Source organism: Globicephala melas, chromosome 4 (genome assembly GCF_963455315.2).
Source record: "Globicephala melas chromosome 4, mGloMel1.2, whole genome shotgun sequence".
NCBI lineage: Eukaryota > Metazoa > Chordata > Mammalia > Artiodactyla > Delphinidae > Globicephala > Globicephala melas.
The window spans coordinates 26,400-47,574 of NC_083317.1; the positions used below are offsets into that span (position 1 = coordinate 26,400).

General features: G+C 44.1%; 1 protein-coding gene across 1 annotated transcript in view; it reads right to left on the reverse strand.

The window, feature by feature from the left end:
• Positions 1-13,457: 13,457 nt before the first annotated feature.
• Positions 13,458-21,175, reverse strand: part of PRMT2 (protein arginine methyltransferase 2) — a 38,552-nt gene continuing 30,834 nt past the window's right edge. The window contains exons 7-11 of the mRNA XM_030835698.2: positions 18,439-18,614; positions 17,058-17,187; positions 16,122-16,258; positions 14,592-14,763; positions 13,458-14,047 (exon numbers count right to left, since the gene is read on the reverse strand). Coding sequence (XP_030691558.1) covers positions 14,015-14,047; positions 14,592-14,763; positions 16,122-16,258; positions 17,058-17,187; positions 18,439-18,614 — 648 coding nt within the window. The 3' untranslated portion in view covers positions 13,458-14,014. The remainder of the gene's footprint in view (positions 14,048-14,591; positions 14,764-16,121; positions 16,259-17,057; positions 17,188-18,438; positions 18,615-21,175) is intronic.

Sequence of the window (21,175 nt, forward strand, 5' to 3'; positions counted from 1 at the left end):
AGAAATTGAAAAACACACCAATAAATGGAAAGACATCCTGTTCTCAGGGAATGGAACAATTAATATTGTTAAAATACCCATTCTACCCAAAGCAATGGACACAGTGAATGCAACCCCTCCCAAAATTCCACGGTATTTTCCCCCAAAATAGAGCAAATCCTCCTAATATCTGCGTGGAACCACAAAGGACCCCGAAGAGCCAAGGCAACCCTGAGAAAGGAGAACGGGCTGGAGGCATCTCCCTCCCTGACTTCACACTTCATCACGAAGCTACAGTCCCCAAACCAGCGCGGAAGTGGCTCAAAACAGGCGCAGGGACCAGAGGAACAGGACGGAGAGCCAGAATTCAGCCCACACGGACGGGGTCAGTCAATTCATGACACAGGGACCAAGGACACACCACGGAGCACGACACTCCCCACAGTAAATGGTGCTGGGAAAACTGGACACCCCATAGCTCATGCTGGCTACCCTGCACACAAACCTGACCAAAAGCCCAGCTTTCCACACCGAGCCCTTCCTCGGTCACATGAAGAGGGACCCCCTCGGCCGTCAGTCGCCCCCAAGAAGCTTCTCCCCACTTTTCCTCGCTGTCTCCTCACCTTTCCCTCAGGCATCACCTGGGTCCTCAGGTAACCTGTTCCCTAGTCAGCGTGGACGCAGCCCCACTTTGTCCTGAAGCCGAAACCCCAGCGAGTCCTAAGGAGACCGAGCTCCTGTCAGCAGAGACGCTGAGCCGGGCGTCCCACCCGAAGCCCCCGCCCCCGCGCCTGAGGAGGCACAACCCCTCTCAGCTGCGCTCAGAATCGAGTCCGCAGGGAACGGGCATACGCTGTGGGTCAGAGAGGGGAGCTTGGCGCCACCCTGTGGTCAGTGCAGGAAGTGCAGGCCGCGCCTCCCTCACAGGTCACTGGAGACAGCGCCTCCTACTGACAGAACTGCTGAATCCATTAAACTGGAAATTCAAACTGAAATGGAATCTCTATCCCAAACGTTTTCTAAAATTAGTTAAGGAACAATTAATTGGAAAACATTTGGAATGAAATGAATGTAGATGCAAACTTTACAACTTATACCAAATTCACTCAAAGTTATTCAGAGGCAAATTTTATTTTATTTTATTATTTATTTTTGGCTACGTTGGGTCTTTGTTGCTGCACGTGGGCTTTCTCTAGTTGCATAGAGCGGAGCTACTCTTCGTTGCAGTGCACGGGCTTCTCATTGCAGTGGTTTCTCTTGCTGGGGAGCACCGGCTCTAGGCGCGCAGGCTTCAGTAGTTGCGCAGCACAGGCTTAGTTGCTCTGTGGGATGTAGGATCTTCCCGGACCAGGGCTCGAGCCCATGTCCCCTGCGTTGGCAGGCAGACTCTTAACCACTGCACCACCAGGGGAGTCCCCACAGACAAATTTTAAATACAAAACTATTCAAACTTATAGAAGAAAATTGACATGAGCTTGGGTTTGCCCATGTAAATCATGAGCTTTGGAGTTTTAACACACAACACAAAAAGGCAATCTAAAAATGAAAACAAGCAATAACATGGATGTAATAAAATTAAAGATTTGTACTCTATGAATGACCTTACTCAGAAAATCAAAAGACAAGTCACAAACTAGGAGAAAAATATTTGCAAACACATATCTAATAAAGGTTTTGTGTCAAAACATACAAATAACTCTAACACAAACAACCCGATTAAAATAGGGAAACATCTGAATGGACACCTGGCCAAAGAAGATACACAGACAGTACACAAAACTATGCCCAGCACTAGGGGTCAGAAAAACAATGGTCCAGGTCAACTCCCTGAGCCATTTGTGACTGTGGACTAGTCCTGTCCTTCATGCAGGTCTCAGAGAGATGGGGAGAGAGGAAGGTGAAGAGGGCCAGTTATGCTTAAACCTAATCCTAATCCCTAAACCCAAAGCCGAACACTAACCCTAACCCTAAACCTTAATATTAAAAAGAAATTAGTCAATGAAATAACTATATTCACAGGTCAAAATAAAGTATGACCATCCCAGTATTTGCCTCAAAATTCCATGATAAAATCCAAAATGGATTCAAAATTAAAATAACTTGTAGAAAAGTAAGGATAAAATGGTACATGCTTAACCTAGTAAAAGTAATTAAAACCCTTGGTCCATAATCATCCTGTATAATGGTTAAACCCTGTGAACTCACTCTTTGTGAATGGGAAGAAAACAGGATAACTCTTTTCATCATCTTTGTACCAGAGGAGATGATCCACAAAACAGGGCAAGGAAATGACTAGCATAAGTTTGGGAAAGGAAGAAACACAATTTTCCCATTAGATGTTATTATTTTGTGTACATAAACTCCAAATAACCTAGGATTTAAAAAGTAGAAATAAGAGAGCTTTACAAGGTAAGTGGATAAAAATATCACTATACAATAATCACTTGTATTTGTTTATATCAGAAACAAACTCTATTACAAGATAAATTTTAAGGTTGAGATACTCTCTAAATAGCATAAAAGTATCAAATAACTTTAAATACAAAAGACATGAGAGCAGTAAAAGTATATCAATTTCTTAATATTAAAACCCTAAATAAATGTAAAGATACACTACATTCAAAGACTCAAAGCTTTAATATGTTAATGATGACAATTTTTCAGAAATGATAATATGGCTATTACAGAATCCAAATCTAATTCTGAAAAATGATTTTCCCAATGGTAGAATGTCTATGATATGCATAATGTCAAGAATAGTCAAAGCAATTTTTAACAGAAGAAAAATGTGTAAACAATTTTTCCAGGAGGTATCAAGAGAAATCATTATAAAGTTAAATCATTAAATACAATCATTTTGGTCCCCTACAAAACACATTAGAATTCCTGGAAATCACCCTACACATTTTTCTAGTCCTGATATGTGATGGAGGAAGTAAAGAAGAGAAGTGGGAAGAGTCTTTCACAAACATGATGTTCTTTTCTACAAATGATCTCAGATATTTCTGATATAATGCCATCATTTTCATATGCATTGAACATCGAATTATAAAAACAAATCTATTAAATACTTTGGAATTAATATAGAGAATATCTTAAAGAGTTTAGACCAGATACATTTCCCTCAAATGTTTAAAAATACAAGTAAAGATAAAAATATTAAAAGACTTGACCACATTAAAGTTAAGACTATAAAGCGAGTGTAATAACCAGCCCTATGGAGGAGGAAGATATTTGCCACAAACATAACTGCAAATTCTGGTGTGCAGATGCATTAGGGTGTGCAGATGCATTAGGGTATGCAGATGTATTAGGGTATGCAGATGTGTTTAGACTAAAAGATATTAGAGTTAAGTATAAACCAAAGGAAAACAAGGGAAAGAAAAACAAAAGGACAACAAATACTCCTCTGAAAATAGAAGATGGTGGAAAATCATGGAACAGCAGAAATACTGTAATTAGTAGCAGAAAGAGAAAAGGGTGATGTACGTTGCAGAAGTAGATAAACGGAAGAATGAAGAAAATTACTTGAAATATTAAGCATAGGAAAAATGATTGGATATATACTTAAAAGAAACAAAAGACTCTAAAAAAATGAGTGCATGAAAGTTGAAGAGAAAACACAACCAAGAAAAGAAGCAAGGAATATAAATACAACAGGGGTTAAGACACATTCTTAAGGTGTAAAGGGCCAAGAAGAAATAATAAAAGAAAAAGGACAAAAAGGTTATGCAATCAGTACATGATATATTTTGATCTGTAATCAAGTATATTTGATTATCTTAATTACATGGAAGAGATTTTTGGTTTTTTTGAAAATGAACAAATATTAAAGAAGAGAAATGGAAATGACCAGGGAAACCAAGAAATAAATTTAAACAGGAAAGAAGAATTTAGTTAAAGGGGAATTACTAGTAGAATAGAAAAAAAGATAAACAGAAGAAATTTTAAAGTTGCTATAGTAAAACCACAATGTAATTGTACCATAAAAAATTAATACAAAGAAGAAATTGAAATAGAGGGGAGAATGCAAGAGATATGAGCATGAGTTCAGATTTAGAAAGAAGAGAATAGAGTGAGTAGGAGAGATTCTAGAAAAGGCTTAGCATCTCCTTCACAGCCCTGAGACCCCAGTCACACCAGCATCCTGACCAAAGCCAGTCTCCGCTGCCCTGGTGCAGGAGGGTAATCTCATACACTGTGCTGAAAAGCAATGACCGGATGCAAGAGTTATGGGGAAGGAGCTGTGTGATTTATCTCCCACTGGGCACTAACTAGTTTGTTATCCAAAATGGAAATGGCCTTGTGTACAGGGACTCAATCTGGCATGCCCAGGGAAGCCTAAACTGCCCTCCCTAGGCTCAACAGTTTCAAGTGTGCAATTACCTTCTGAAGTGATAGATTGTTCCTGAGTTGAACTAAGCTTGGTAATTATTTCTCAGGGTTCCAGACAATGCCTGGAAGGTAATCATAAGTTTAATTCTCTCAGCTGACAAACAGTATGCCAATATTCAGTGTTACACTGGCTACCATGTAGCATCCCTGAGGCTGGGGTGGTGACTATTCAGAGCTGAATTTCAAGTTTCTATCATTTCCATACAAAACAAGCGTATTGCTCTTTCTTGGTCAATGACCAAATCCTAGTTTTTATTTGAATTCCCAGTACTTACTCAATGATATAACTTATGCAGTTTTAAACACATGAAAAATTTACATTTTAAAATTTAAACCTTTTATTTTGAAATAATTGTAGATTCACAGGAAGTTGTAAAAGTAGTACAGAGAAGTCCCATTAACCCTTCACCCAGTTTCCCCAATGGCTGCATCTTTCATAATTATAGTACAATATAAAAATTTTTGACATTGATGTAATGTTTATGTATAGTCACATCATTTTATCACACGTGTAGATTCATGTAACCATCATCTCCATCAAAATGCAAAACTGTTGGGGATTCCCTGGAGGTCCAGTAGTTAAGACTTGGGCTTTCACTGACGTGGACCCGGGTTTGATCCCTGGTTGGGAAACTAAGACCCCACAAGTCGTGGTGTGGCCAAAAAAAAAAAAGAAGAAGAAAACGAAGATATAAAATTGTTCCATCCACACAAAGATTTCCCTCATGCTACTACCTCTTTATTCACTATAATTTTGTTTTTTCAAGAACACTATCTAAATATGATCATATAATTTTACAGCATACAATCTTTTGGGATTTGCTCTTATCACAACATTATTCTCTGGATCCATTCAAGTTGTTGCATGTCTCAAGAGCTCAATCCTTCTGCTTCCTAGGGTTAAGTTGGCTCTTCTTTTTCTAGACCCTTAGGGTGTAAAGTTATTCACTGGACTGAGAGCTTTCTTTTTTTAATATTCACATTTACCCTTATAAATTTCTCTCTGAGCACTGCTTCACTGTTTTGCACAAGTTTTGGTGTATTGTTCTCATTTTCATTCCCTAAGTATTTTTTTATTTTTCTACATTGCTAAAATATACATAATACAAAATTTACCCCCTTACTCATTTTTAGTGTACAGTTCAGTGGCACTGAATACGTTCAATCATGCTGTGCTACTATCACTACCATCCATCTCCTGATGGATGGAACTCTTTTATCTTGTGACACAAACTCTATACCCATTACAGGCATACCTTGGAGATATTACAGGACTGACTCCAGACCACCTCAGTAAAGAGTCACACAAAGCGTTTGGTTTTCTAGAGCATATAAAAGTAATGTTTATACTGTAGTCTAGTGTATTGTAGAAATATGTCTTTAAAAAAGTACATACCTTAATTACAAAGTGCTTTATTGCTAAGAAAATGCTAACCACCATCTGAACCTTCAGTGAGTCATAGTAGTAACATCAAAAACCACTGACCGGGCTTCCCTGGTGGCGCAGTGGTTGAGAGTCCGCCTGCCAATGCAGGGGACATGGGTTCGTGCCCCGGTCCGGGAAGATCCCACATGCCACGGAGCGGCTGGGCCCATGAGCCATGGCCGCTGAGCCTGCGCGTCTGGAGCCTGTGCTGCGCAACGGGAGAGGCCACAACAGTGAGAGGCCCGCGTACCACCAAAAAAAAAAAAAAAAAAAAAAACCCACTGACCGCAGGTTACCATAACAAATATCATAACAGTAAAAAAAAGTTTGAAGTGTTGTGAGCATTACAAAATGTGACACAAGATGAGTAAATGCTGTTGGGAAATGGCACTGATAGACTTGCTTGACAGAGTTGTCACAAACTTTCCATTTGTAAAACAAAACAAAAAGCACAATATCTGTGTGAAGCGAAATAAAGCAAAGCACAATAACACCAGGTACACCTGTAAACTAGAACTCCCCACTCTTCCTTCCTCTCAGCCCCTGGAAACAGCCATTCTACTTTCTGTCTCCATGATTTGGAATACTTTAAGTAGCTCGTATAAATGGAAACATACAGAATTTGTCTTTTTGTGACTGGTTTAATTCATCTAGTGAATAGAGTACCAGAAATGAACATCCTTGTTAATCTTTTCATTGAACAAAATTTTTGTTGCATTAACTTTCTCTGTTGTTTCTCCTTGTTACTGACCTAAGGGAGAAAGTATTCCTCTTTTGCCATTAAGTATGACGTTACCTGTAGGTCTTTTGTAGATGCTGTTAAAGTGAAGCAATTCTCTTTTCCTAACTTCCTGAGAGGTTTTACCATGAGCAGGTATTACACTTTATAAAATTGTTTTTCTGCCTCACTTCTTTGTTACGACTTTTATTCTTTGTCTCTTTTAACTGATGGTTTACAGTGAAGATAAATTATACCAATTTATTTTCAAATACTTACTAGCCTTGCTACATTGCATAAATTCCACTTAATCTGTATATAATTCTTTTTTATATTGTTGGACTTAGTTTGCTAATATTTAGTTCAGGAGTTTTGTATCTAAATTGGTAAAAGATATTGGTCTGAGTTTTCTTTTCTTGCAACGTCTTTGTTTGGTTTGGGTAACAGAGTTATATTAGCCTCATAAAATATGGTTTTAAGCATTCCTTCTTCTCCGTAATGGAAGAGATTGTAAAATTCATGTTCATTCTTTTTATATGTTTGGAAGACTTTTTCTGTGAAACCAGCTGAGCCCAGAGATTTCTTTGTTGGGAGCTACTTAATTATAAATTCAATGTCTTTAATGGACTATTCAGATCATCTAGCCCATTTGTTGAGTTTTGGTATTTGTGTTTTTTGAGGAATTCAGCATGACTGTTTCTTCTAAGTTTTAAATGTATGAGTGTAAAAATGTTTATAGTATTTCCCTATTATCTTTTTCACAGCTGGAGTTTCTTTCTCAATATCCCCCATCTTGTCCTGACATAGATGATTTGCATGTTCTTTATTTTTGTCATCCTTGCTGGAGGTTTATCAATCTTATTGATTTATTCAAGGAATCAGATTTTAGTTTCATTGATTTTCTCTATTGTTTTCCTATTTTCATTTACTTCTGCTCTTACAGTTATTATTTCTTTCCTTCTGCTTGCTTCAGATTTATTTTTCTTTTCTTTTTCTGGTCCTTATGGAAGAAGTTTAGATTAAATATTTGAGACCCTTTTTCATTTATAGTGTACTCTGTAAATTTTCCTCTCCTTCCTATTATTGAGCTTATATTGTGAAGTTATTTCTAAAATTTGGCCATTGTGTTTTTTTAGTTCCAAATTTTCAGTTTGGTTCTTCTTTATATTTTCTATTTCTTTCGCTGAGACCTTCCGTCGTTCTATCCATTTCAAGAGTCTTTGTCATTTTGCGTTATAAAATATTTATGGTGGTTTCTTTCAAGTTTTTTATTAGATAATTCCAAAATCTGGGCTAACTAAATGTTGACTTATGTATTTTTTTCCCATGTGAATTGAAGTTTTCCTGATTCTTCTGAGTAATTACCTGCTAAGTGAATATGTAACGTAACCAGGACATTTTCAATATTACGTTATGACCTCTGGATCTTGCTGAAGTACAATGGAATATGAGAAAATGTTTGTTTTCGCCGGCAACTGACCAAGTTATGTCCAGGCCACAGTTCTGGCCAGACTTCAGTGGATTCTGCTTTCAATGTCAGTTATGTTTTCAAAGGCTTGACTCTTTGGATTTGTCACATGTGTGTCACCCAGTGGCCACTCTGACACCTAGGTAGAGGTCTATCCTGTAGTTATTCTCAGAGTCTGTGGTACATTCCTAAGGTCACATTCACGCATGCACAGCTTGAGGGCAAGCCGGGAGTTCAGCAACAAGCTTGTAACGTTCTTTTTCTGAGATCCTCCCTTTCTGGATGTCCTCAGTACTTTCTGGGTCCCTAGAGCTCTCTTCTTTGGCACTCCAGCCAGAATGCTAGGACTTGATTTACCTGCCCTTCTGCACCTTTCCTGTGACTGCATGTGCATCTGGGACAAGTGGTAAGAAGATACAGAAAAAAAACAATAATATGTTACTCATCCTCTTGGGACCACAGCTCCTTTAATCTGAGTGGAATGGATCCCTCAGAGTTTTAGGTGCACATGATACCTCTACCGTCCATGTGTTGACCTGGTTACTGTCCAATAATAGAATTTTCTGCAACTCAATCAATTTTACTGATCAAGAAAAGAATATTAGGAGAGGAAGAACATAGGCAGGAGAGATTGGGAAGACCTTTGTGGCCACTGTCTGTTATTCTGGAACTCAAGAGAGTGGTCTGGGTTATAGATCAACTACAAGTAGTGTTTGGGTCATAGACTAATAGGCGGGTAGAGGGAAGAATGCATGACAGTAAAGTAAAAGTGAGGTTGGAGCTCTACATAATTAAATGTTAGGGCAGAAATGGAACTGTATGCATACAATGCTAGCAAAAGTCTTTGGAAATTTTTTAAAATAGCTATAGGAAAATGTCATGCAATCGAAGCAGTGATAACAGAGTTTTTCATTAAAAACAGCAATCAAACATCACAAAGATATTGTGAAACAAGCATTGAACATTGAATATTGATTAGGACAATGTATTTATCTCCCAGCTCATCAGTGAAGATTTGAAATTAGATGAATCTGGGTTCAAGTAACAATACCAGCAACCACACGCACAGTTAATGGAGACACAGGTGTTTGTTTCTTGAAATTCAGTTGCATTACCTGCAAAATAAAGATAACAATGCAAAGTTTATATAACCAAGTGAGGAAAATGAGATCTGTGATATCGAATGTCTTACATACTAGATCCTGCATTAATATAAGATTATATTCCTAGATGGTAAAAATTATAGTGAAGAAAATGGGAAAGGGTGTTAAAGGAAGTATTATAGCTAAAGAAGTAGGCTTGGTCCTTGTATGTTAGAAAAGCTCTTTAAGTAGCTTTGCTCTGAAAAACATTCGATTGGAATAGAAACACTTGGGTGATGCTGCACAGCCAAATGAAAGGTAAGTGCCAATAAGAGAGAACTCACTATTTTATTGAATGAGAAGAATATTGTTGATGAGAAAGATTTTAGATACACAAATTCAAAACAATCTACATAAATAAGCTCATCAAGTAACTTTATCACAGTAGCAACCATCAATTCTATCCTTAATATTCCATGAATCTAATAAATCAGATACTGAAATAAATTTTAAAAAAACACAGAAATTGTCCTAAAAAATCAATAGGTAATGGCTCTCAGGGATATTTTAGCCAGACTACTTAAAAATACAAGAGTATAGTTGAACTTAACTCTAATGTTTAGGAGAAAAATTGTCAATTGCCAATTGCAAATTTGACCTTTGGGAAAGGCCTAGAATTTCCCAAAAGAAAGCCTAAATTAATAGGGATAAAACAGGAAGCTCACCTCCTCTGAGCCCTGGATTCTTTACTGTAGAGACCTTATCAATTCCTTGCTTTCAGACTCCTGAAACACGACTCATGGTTGGAATTCTGAGTAGCTGAGAAATCTCTTCCTATGAGACAGAATCATTACATTGATATTTTCTTCCTGGGGCTCAACTATTGCCAATTTTTATTCGTATAACAGAGGTGTGGTCCTCTTTAGACTGTTGTACAAAATTTCTAAGAATTAGATATTCAACTGTTACCATTTTGGAAATTTTCTTCATCTCTCAAGTTGGCATTGGGAATCTGGGAAACCTGTTCGTATTAATATTATACATGCGCATTTAAAAAATTCATCCACACCAGAAGAAGCCCACAGATACGATTCTCATGCACCTAACCCTAGCTAATATCATGACCATTATGTTCAGGGGCATTCAAGATGCAATGTCATCTTTTGGAATTTGGCCTATAATGGGTGATATTGGCTGTAAATCATTGTTGTACATTCCTAGCGTGACTCAAGGCATTTCTCTCTGCACAATTTCTATCTTGAACACTTTTCAGGCCATCAAAATTAGCCCCGGAAACTCTAAGTGGGCGTGGCTCAAACCCCAAACCTCCACATGCGTTTTGCCTTCATTCCTCTTTTTCTGGGTCATCAACATGATAATCTGCATCTGGATCATCACAAACAATGAGACCGTCACCAATGCCTCAGCTGCTCAACCCGGCTATTCTCCGGTTTACTGTAAAACAAAGCGAGGGGATTACAGGGAGTCAGCAGTATTTCAGAGTGCCATGCTCATCCGGGTTTTCCTCTGCATCAACCTCACGGTCTGGACCAGTGGCTGCATGGTGATGCTCCCCTACAATCACCACAAGACAATTCAGAATCTTCATGGCAACAACCTTTCTCCCAGGCCATCTCCTGAAACCAAAGCCACCAACACCATTCTGCTCGTAAGCTGCTTTGTCTTCTTTTCTTGGCTGCCTTACCACTTACTTGTCCTTAAAATCTGAAAGTAACATGTTGCTAGAGAGCATCATTGGATTTCTGTCCTCTTGCTACCCAGCCATGTGTCCTTTGGTGATGCTGAAAAATGCCAGTGGAATTTCCTGCCTCAACTCCTCCCGTGCCAAGATGAGAATGCTCTCTAATAAAAGGGAATTAATAGTGATGGCATGGTCACCACCCAGCCTTCCTCTCAATAGAAGGATACATTGCCATAAAAGTGTTTTGAAAGAAAAGACACAGTATTGAAAAGTGTGGGGTTTTTTTATTCTGCCTCTGGGCTCTATTCAAAAGGTAATAGAAAAATATAGTTAAAGTTTAATTAACCCCTGTGAAAACTATGTCTGCTGCAGGATTCCTCTGAATTTTATCAGATTAAGAAATCTCTCTTCTATTCCTACTTTGCTAATAATTTTTTATTATGAATGTGTTTCGAATTTTATCATTTTTACATTTTTAAAAATTACATGATTTTTACTCCTTTCCTACTCATGTGGGCAATCTACTTCCCCACTGCATTTGAGTAGTTTATATTTAAATGTTGATTCAGTCTTCTAGTCCTGGAATTCAAATATACCTGTTGATGATATTTTATTTTTACATGTCACTGATTTTAACTTGCTGGTATTCACCTATAATTATTTTTTCCACAATGTCGTTGTATACTTTTGGTACATTGATATTGGTTCAATAAAACAAGTGGAGAATATTCTCTCATTTTTTATTCTCTGATAAAATATGAGAGAATATCCAAGGGTGCCTCCTACTCAGCGGCCCCAAGAGGAGTCCTGCCTGCTCGCTCAGGTCTGGATATCCCCCTAGGGTGACGGCCCGTCTGGACCATCTGCTTGGCTCTCCCGGTTGCTGGAAGAGGACCCACACTCCCCCCATGGCCGACACCAGGGAAGGGCCCAGGAGCTCAAGATCCAACACAGTGAAAGACAGGATGGGTGAGCGAGCTGGACAGCAGGTTGGTAGAAAGTCGCCAGGATGCCTGTGAGTCACGTGGGGCACAGTGAGTAGTTTCCAACAAATGTGTAAAGCTTCTTGAATCTAATACACAGAAGAGAGAAAGTAGGGCAGAAACAACATGTACAGCAAGAATGACCCAGAATTTTCTAAGACTGACAAACAATATCAACCCACAGATTCAAGAAGCTCCATGACAATGTAATAAAACTGCTGAAATCAAAGACAAAGAACAAATATTAAAGCAGGAGGAGCAAAAAAAGGCACCGAGCATTGGATTCGACAGCACAGAGCTGTTCAACTGCGAACACGATTATCCTTCAAGGAAAGGGAAGACTGACCCCAGCGGCTGCCACTGCCCCCACAGGCCCAGGAGGTGAGGCTGCTTCCTCCTCACAGGGCAGGGCTGGGGGCGGTGCCTCTTCGGTTTCAGGGCACCAGGATGACCCAGCCCAGGGCCTCAAGAGTGGGGCCCTCACAGAGAGCTCCTTGGGTGGCCCAAGCGGAAGGGTCACTGCCACCCAGTGGGCTTGGAGGGAAGAGCATCAAACCAAAGAGGATTATTGTCCAGACCTAAATACTGATGGAACTTGCCTTGCTAGGTTTTGGACATGCCTGGGACTCACCACCTTTTTATTCCTTCCAAGTTCCCCTTTCAGAGTGGGAGTGTCTGTCCTGTGCCTGTCCTGTCACTATGTTTTAGAAGCACAAACTCATGTGGTTCCATGAGTCACCTCTGGATGAATCCTACCTCAAGTCTCACATATATCTGGTTTCGATGAGATTTAGAGGAGACTTTGGACTTCGGAGCTGGTGCTGGATTGAGTCAAGACTTTAGGGCTGTTGGGATGGAAAGGAATGTATTTGCAGGTGAGGACATGAATTTGGGGGACCCGGGGGCAGAATGCTATGGTCTGTGTCCCTCCAAAATTCACATGCTGAGGCCTGTGTTTGAGCTGCTGTAACAGAGTATCATAGGCTGGGTGTCTTATAAACAACAGAAACATCTGTCTCAGAGCTCTGGAGGCTGAGAAGTCCAAGGTCAAACACCAGCAGATTCAGTGTCTGGTGAGGCCCCCTTCCTGGTTCAGTCTTCCTGCTGTGTCCTCACATGGAGGAACGGGACCAGGGTGCTCTCTGGGGCCTCTTTTATAAGGACACTAATCCCATCCTTGGGGCTCCACCCTCATGACCTCATTACCTCCCAAAGGCCCCATCTCCTAACACCACCATATTAGGGATTAGTTTTCAACATATAAATTTTGAGAGGTCACAAACCTTCAGTCTACAGCAAATTCACAGTGTACAAGCCCATTCACACAATGTTTGAAACCAGGCTCAAGTCTTCTCTGATCATAGAAGCCAGGTATCAGCCTTGGGGGTGGTTCTGAGTGGGAGGGGCACTTGGGGCCTCCAGCGTGTTAGAGGGTCTGGGCCTGAACACTGGTTACACGTGTGCCCACTTTGTGAAACTCCATCCATCTGTATACTCATGACTTACGCGGTTTGGTGTATATAATTTATATTTCAATAAAAAGTTAACTAAAAATCAAAACCACACACACCAAAAAATGCAGACATGTACCTACTGGCATGAAAGTTTCTTCATAATATTAGATGAGAAAGGTTACAGAGCAATGCACACAGTATGATCCGTGCTTTTGCAAAATAATGTATGTGCACAGAACCAGGATATACACCAACATTCATTTATTAAAAAATATTTATTGAGCATGTACTATGTGCCGACACATAATTTATCTGGAAGACGTCTCTACAAGTGGACTACCCCATGCAGAGCCCCATCGCATGCATCGCACCTCAGGCTCCCACGAGGCTCTGTGTGACCCCACATCCCACGAGCTGAGTGGGTGAGCCGAGGGCGGGAAGGACACGCACACACGACGCACGAACAGCCACCTTCACAGGAGCACAGGGTTGACGAGAGTGTCCTACGAGCTTAGAACTAGACCTGGCTGAGGGACACTGGGCCATCAACTACCCACAGGTGGACACCTGGAAACACAGCCCAGTTCTAAGGACAGGCAGGACAGTGACAATGGCGAGCGTGGACCCCGAGGAGCATGGGCGCATCTGGGGAGGGCCCGCGGCCCCGCGCCCTCGTGTAAGGGTGTTACCACCCCATCCTGGTGCAAGTCCGCAACTTCCACAGGACACGCGTTCCCGTCCAGGGCCGACGCCACTGAGTCGCGTCTGTCCCTCCACAACGCTGCATCCCGCACAGAGCTGCACCTGTCATCTCCAGATGGGAAAGACTTTCTCTCCAACCTGAGAAAGACAACGAAAACAAACCAATCAGATGATAAATCATTTCAGTTTGATTAACACACAGTATTTCCTAATAATAATTTAATAGTGGACAAGAGTCTGGTATTCAGGTGCAGACTTTCAACAACAAACATTTAAACTTTTTTAACGTAAATCAGCATAAAGCAAAGCGCAAAACAGGTACTACAAAATAAAGGGAAACCATTTGATTATTTTCTTCCCTCTCCTGCATTAACCCTAAGTCTGAAGAGGAGGATTTCCCGTGGGCTCTGTGAGCCGTGAGCCCTAAGGCCCCGCCTGGCCACATGCTCACTTCAGCCCTCTAACTGCTGCCACGGCCAGAACACGACTCCACCGCACGTCCACATTGCCCACGGCAAGGCATGCGGGGGGAGCGAGGCTGCACCATGGCCCGGCCCTCGGCCCCAGCTCTGGCCACGGGGTCCGCCGGGTGGGACTAGGCATCTGCCACTGCAACCGCCACAGACCCACCAGCTGCCCGGACTGGCACCACAGCCCGTGACTCCACAGCTAAATATCTTACTTTCTGTGACCCGGGGTCTTGTCTAGAAGTGACGGACCAGCTCAGAGTGACAGACATGTGCCGTCTCCACACGGGGTTTCTCTGCAACACCACTGAGCCTGTGACCACGTCTCCCGCGAGGACGGACACGGGCTCGTCCATCATGAACAGCACCTGCTTCCAGTGGGTGGTGCTGCAAGACAGGGGCGTGGTGTCACCCCTCAGGGAGCCCATCGGGACTGCCATGCCCCCACCCTGTGATCAGACGGCTTCATGGGACCCGCGTGGACCCACAACCCGGGGGGCCTCCTGGACGCTGCACAGACTCCCTGGTGCCAAGGAGGCTGGGCCTCAGGGGCACGTGGCCAGACCCAGGTCCCCAGGGACCGCCTGTCCCCAGCCCCTCGTGGGGTCGACCCAGCCTCCACGAGCTGGCACGGCAGTGCCCACCCAAAGCCACCTTCTCTGAACTGCTGACGCCCACGGTTCTAGTTTCTGCAGTTAAAGTGAGATACACGCTGCTGAAATCGTGTCCAAAAAAAGTCATAATTCCTGTGAAGGTTCAGCTGAGTGTGAGCAAACAAGTGCAGCATTTGGGGGAGCAGTGACACCCCGGATTCTGTAAGTCCTGTGACTCTCACACCCAAGCGCCTGAAAGGACCCAGGTCACACCCCGCAGTGAGGTTCTGCTGTGTCTCCCCTTCGTGTCACATCCTCCCTGACGCTGGGCCACCCCCTCAGCCACCGTGATGGGGGTCTCCCTCCCTGGCCCATGCCCTGCCCCCCATCCCGTCCCCATGCCACCTGTGTGTGGATGACCCCACGCAGGCGCTCAGGTGGGGAACGCCGGGCACACACAGTTCGTGGGGGCCCCTGAGGCCCCTCTCCTGCGGGCCCTGGAAGGAGGCTCTGGCCAGGCAGCTCGCTCTCCTGCTCGACTTCCACAAAGGACGCTGAGGACCCCTGGGCCCCAAGACCGCGGGGTGTCTGACTCAGGCATCTGCGCCCCTCCCTGGGCCTTGCTCACTTCTGCCGATCACATGGTGCAGGGGAGCATTGGGGCCGTCCCTGAAAGGGGCAGCGGAAGTCCCCGAATGAAGGTGGCGCCCCCCCGAGGGGCCACTGTGTCCGGCAGCACGACAGACAAGGTGCGCTTCCCCACATGCAGGAGCAAGCGTGCAGCCTCGAAACCTTACTGCTCAGAAGATGCATCTCGGGAAGCATCTGCCTTCCCCAGAAGTCGGAGTAAAAGCCCCTGGAACCCTGTGGGCTCTTTCTGTGTCAGATGGTGAAGAGCTGCAGCAGCGTTTGGGGCCACGGAGAGAAGGTGAAGCCTGACCATCCAGGGTGTCGGGGACCCCTGACCCCGGCCCCGAGGAAGCCCGATGCCAGGGGGGGCAACCCGGACTCACCGCCAGCCCTCCCGCCCCTGGGCCAGGGCTCAACCGCGTCTGGAGAGATTTGGGCCCACTCCCGATATTACTAGATCTTGAAACTCGAGGCTCTGCCAGGCTTTGTGTGCTGCCCCAGGAGAAGGAGGGGCACACTCACGGGTGCAGCGGGCCCGTGCTCAGCACCAGCTGTGGCTCATCCTCCTCCAGGTTCTGGAACCGGACACTGAACCAGGCTGTGAATCCGTGGAGGGTGCCTGCCTTCTTGATGTCAAAGTGCAGCTCACCTTTCATCATCTGTGTTCAAGCAAATGAGTCAGGAAAGGGCGCTGGGGACGGGGGAAGCAGCTCCCGCCTCCATGGGGCTCCGTCCCGGATCCCACAGCACTGCCCCAGGCAGCCACGCCGTCTGTTGCAGTAGTTATGCCACAAATCTGTAACTTGCTAGTTTAGCTGAGCACATCAAAACCATATCTCCTCCTAGGGAAAGTAAATGTTAAAACCTGCATCCTGAACTCAAAGGCTGCAGATAATCAGAAAAGGTCTTGAGCAATTTGGGTCTCATCTGCCTAATTTTCTGTCCCCAAATTCAGGTGGAATACTTCCTTTTCTCAATTCTTTGTACAAATATAAAGCTCCAGACTGAGTCCCTACAATCCCCAAACTAACTGAAGCCTCAAAAGTTCAGTTTGCACGTGGTTTTGCCCATCTAAGCTCCAGAAGGGGCTTCCTCCACCTCAGAGCAGCCCTTATAATGGGGTCGTCCGGAGCCCACACACGCCACCTCGTGGCCACAGAGGGTAAGTAAAAGAATTTTAAGAATTTTATCATCAATGGGAGTTAAAAAAACTTAGAAAAAAAATTTAATTCAAATTCCATGATGAAACATATAATTTATTTGAATCTGAAGATGCTGAGAATATTACACATAAATCTAAAAGTAACTGAAGACGTTAAAGAGGTTAACTATAAAGAAAATAACCTAAAAATACAAAAAACAAAATCAGAATAGGAAAAAAAAAAGACTGTGGGAAAATCAATAGCAACAAGTTTAACTTGTTTATTTGAACAGGAAGGAAGGGTCACCTCTTCTCACCTCGAGGTCGGCGATCTGCACGGTTCTCATGTCCAGCTGTAATATGGTGCATGGCTCAGAGAGACAGTCTTCTGGTTTCAAAATGTGGTTATACTTGGGCTTCGAAAAAAACTCCTTAATTGCTAAAGATCTGGGGAGAAGTCAAAGTAATTTTGCTCAATATCATTTACCCACATCTCAGGCTATCACGCCTCCTCTGCGTCAGCAGGAATTCTAACTCACCGGGCGAGAGGCGGGGCTGAGACGGCCAGCCCTCCGGGGACCCTCAGTGTCCTACTCGCGGGGTCTCAGCACACACCCAGAGAACACGGAATCCACGGGAAATTAAATGTTAACGAATGGTGTGAGAGGAGAACAGACATCTCCTCCAAGGGGCCAACCAGTGTCCCGGATAACGTGCGGCCTCAGCACGTTATCCCCCCACCCTCCAGTTCACGGTGCGCCTTTTCCCGACACCACAGACCGTGTTCAGAGCTTCCTCCATCTTTCCTTGTCGCTTTCATTACGGAGCGTTAATTCGGGCAGCATGAGAAACCACACCCCACCCCCACCCCCTGCTCTTTTCAAACCTTCCCAGCCCTTCCCACACATTAGTCCTACATGAACCACGGAACGACTCTGTTGGAGACCCTTCCTCTCCATCCCCTTTGGGATTTGGGTTGAGAGTACATTGACTAGGGAAGATTTCATACCTTTATGTTGATACATTTTCTTTTTTTGAGTTTTTTAACAAAAAACAAAAAGGCCCAGAGGCCCCCATCTTGCTGCCAACTCCCCAGCTGGACACTTAGCAGGTGTCCAGGCTCATTGAACAGAAGCTTCTTTCTGCCTCTGACAAAGGGGCCCTTCCCTAATTCCAGGGCTGCTGCTGGGTCTCTCCTGCCCACGTCCCACGGCACCTCAGAGGGGACGCAGCCGACACGTGTCACTATCCTTCTCAGAGGAGGCGATGTGACAACCATGAAGGCCTTGAGAGAAGACTGTTTTATGTTAAAACCTGAAGCTCTACCACAAGCCTGACGTATGTTACACACGAGGAACTGAACTTTTGTGGAGCACCGCTTTCTTTGCCAAATGCCAGCGATGCCTTCACTAACACGTCTTCTGACTCCGGTTGAAAAGTTGCGGCTCTTAGTGGGAACATCCATTTGTTTTAACAGCCCACGCATTTATAAACATGACTTTATTTTTCCCATTATATTTGGGGTCTTATAAATGGGACACTTCAATTTCCCATCACATCTGTTGGTTTAAAGACCTGTAAGGCAACGTGCAAACTTCTTAGTCACGTGAGCAAACTGAGCTCAGCACGGTGGCAGCTCTGAGACCTGCAGCCCGCCCCGCATGCTCCCGCAGCCCGGGAGCGCCCGGTGACACTCACTTGAGGGCACTGAGGTCGAACTCGTAGGCGTTGTCCCAGAAGAGCACCTTGCTGCGGTAGTCCCTGTCGGCGCTGCAGGGCACCAGGTGCAGCGCGGCCGTGGTCGGCCAGATGACCCCGTCCTCCTTCAGCCACGCGTCCCGGGCATAGAGGATGGACTCGATCATGAACTCAAACTGCAGGGAGGGAGACGCACAGGAGACACCGTGTCTGTGCAGCCCCCTCGCTGCTCAGATTCTGGGGTCTTCACGTCTGTCACCTCCAGAGGCACAGAACGGGGTGAGCTGCCCGGCCCAGGGGAGGGCTTCTCTTGCGCCCACACGGCAGTGGTCACCGAGTCCAGTCACAGCCTGGGTTTAAGCCCCATCGAGCCGCGTGGAGCTCGGAACTGGGCGTGGCTAATGGGCGGGAAATCTGCCTCTCGCCCACCCCACTCACTCAGCAGTCAGCTGTCCCCACGTTCCTAAAGCCCTCAAGTGTTTCAGGGTGTTAACTCTCCAACAATATCAACCTGGTCTGGGGTATCCTCAGGATTCTCACCACCCTTTAAGTTGGCTGAAGTCACTTCTTAAAAACGTGGAACACCGGGGGCGGAGTCAAGATGGCGTACTAGGAGGACGCGGAATTTGCGTCTCCACACAACTAGGGCACCTACCAGGCACCGGTGGGGACCCATGGACACCTAAGAGGACGGGAGGAACCCTCAACGACCGGCAGGAAGTGGGGGGAGTGAGGGGGAAGGAGAAGCAGAGGTGGGACAGGATTGGCTCCCCTAAGGGGCGCCTGGGGGAGGGGAAGGGATCCCACACCCGAAAGGGGAAATTGGGGGACCGTTGGGAGGGCAAACGATCAAAAGGGAGCGTGTGGCCAGGTCTCCCCTGCCCACTTGGGCCCCCAGAAGCCCAGCCTGATCCTCTGCCCTCCCAGCCTCCCTCCTGCTGTGCAGAGCCCAAGCCACACCCCTACATTCGAAGACCCCCTCTGAGACCTGCCCCAATGCGCTGGGTCTAAACCCCACCCACACACCCCCAATCAGGGCCCTACCTCCAAACTCCTTAGCTCCACACTGCAGACGCCCTCCATTCCACGTGCTGCCTCTCCCCTTCCACCCTAAGCAGAGGCCCCACCCCACGCTCAAACGTCACCCCCCAGCCACCTAGGTCCCGCCCCACCCTAAACCCCGCCCCTGCCTATTCCACCTTCACCAGAACTCCACCCTCATAGCCAAGGCTTTTTTTTTTTTTTCTTTTTCTTTTGTCCTCTTTTAGATTGGGGTTCCATTTTACCTTGTTGATTCACTGTCATTGATTCTTTTAGATTTTTGTTTTTCCTAATAAACCTTTTATTTTTCTAATTTTATTTTATTCTTTATACTCCGTTAGTGATCTCTCCTCCTGGCTTGTTGCTCCCCCCCCCCCACTTTTTTTTTCTTTTTTCTGCTGTGGTTTTATTTTACCTTGTTGCAGTTGTTTCAATTATAGTTTTATTTTTCCTAATATATTTTTTATCTTTCTAATTTTATTTTGTTTTTCATTCTTTGATATTGTACTGCTCCTTTTTTTCTTTATTTCTTCCTTTTTTTTTTTTTTAATGTGCCATGAAGCTTGCAGGATCCTGGTTCCCAGGCTGGAGGTCAGGCCCGAGCTCCCGTGGTGGGAGCTTGGAGTCCAAACCACTGGACTAACAGAGAACCTCAGACCCCAGGGAATATCAATTGGAGCCAGGCCTCCAGGAGGTCTTCGTCTCAGCACCAAGACCCAGCTCTATCCAACTGCCTGCCAACTCCACTGCTGGACATCTCAGGCCAAACAACCAGTAAGACAGGAATACAGCACCACCCATCAAAAAATATATATATAACGACAAAAAAATATGTTACAGACAAGGGAGCAAGGTAAAAACCTACAAGACCAAATAAATGAAGACGAAATACGCAACCTACCGGACAAAGAATTCAGAGTAATGATAGTAAAGATGATCCAAAATCTCAGAAACAGAATGGAGAAAATACAAGAAACATTTAACAAGGATCTAGAAGAATTAAAGAGCAAACAAACAGTGATGAATAACACAACTACTCAAATTAAAAATACCCTAGAAGGAATTAATAACAGAATAACTGAGGCAGAAGAATGGATAAGTGACCTGGAAGATAAAAGGGTGGAAATAACCTCCAGGGAGCAGAATAAAGAAAAAAGAATGAAAAGAATTGAGGACAGTCTCAGAGACCTCTGGGACAACATTAAATGCACCAACATTTGAATTATAGGGGTCCCAGAAGAAGAAGAGAAAAAGAAAGGGTCTGAGAAAATATTTGAAGAGATTATAGTCAAAAACTTCGCTAACATGGGAAAGGAAATAGTCAATCAAGTCCAGGAAGCGCAGAGAGTACCATACAGGATAAACCCAAAGAGAAACATGCCGAGACACAAACTAATCAAACTATCAAAAATTAAATACAAAGGAAAAAATATTAAAAGCATCAAGGGAACAGCAACAAAGAACATACAAGGGAATCCCCATAAGGTTAACAGATGATTTTTCAGCAGAAACTCTGCAAGCCGGAAGGGAGTGGCAGGACATACTTAAAGTGATGAAAGGGAAAAACCTACAACCAAGGTTACTCTACCCAGCAAGGATCTCATTCAGATTCAATGGAGAAATTAAAACCTTTACAGATAAGCAAAAGTTAAGAGAATTCAGCACCACCAAACCAGCTTTACAACAAATGCTAAAG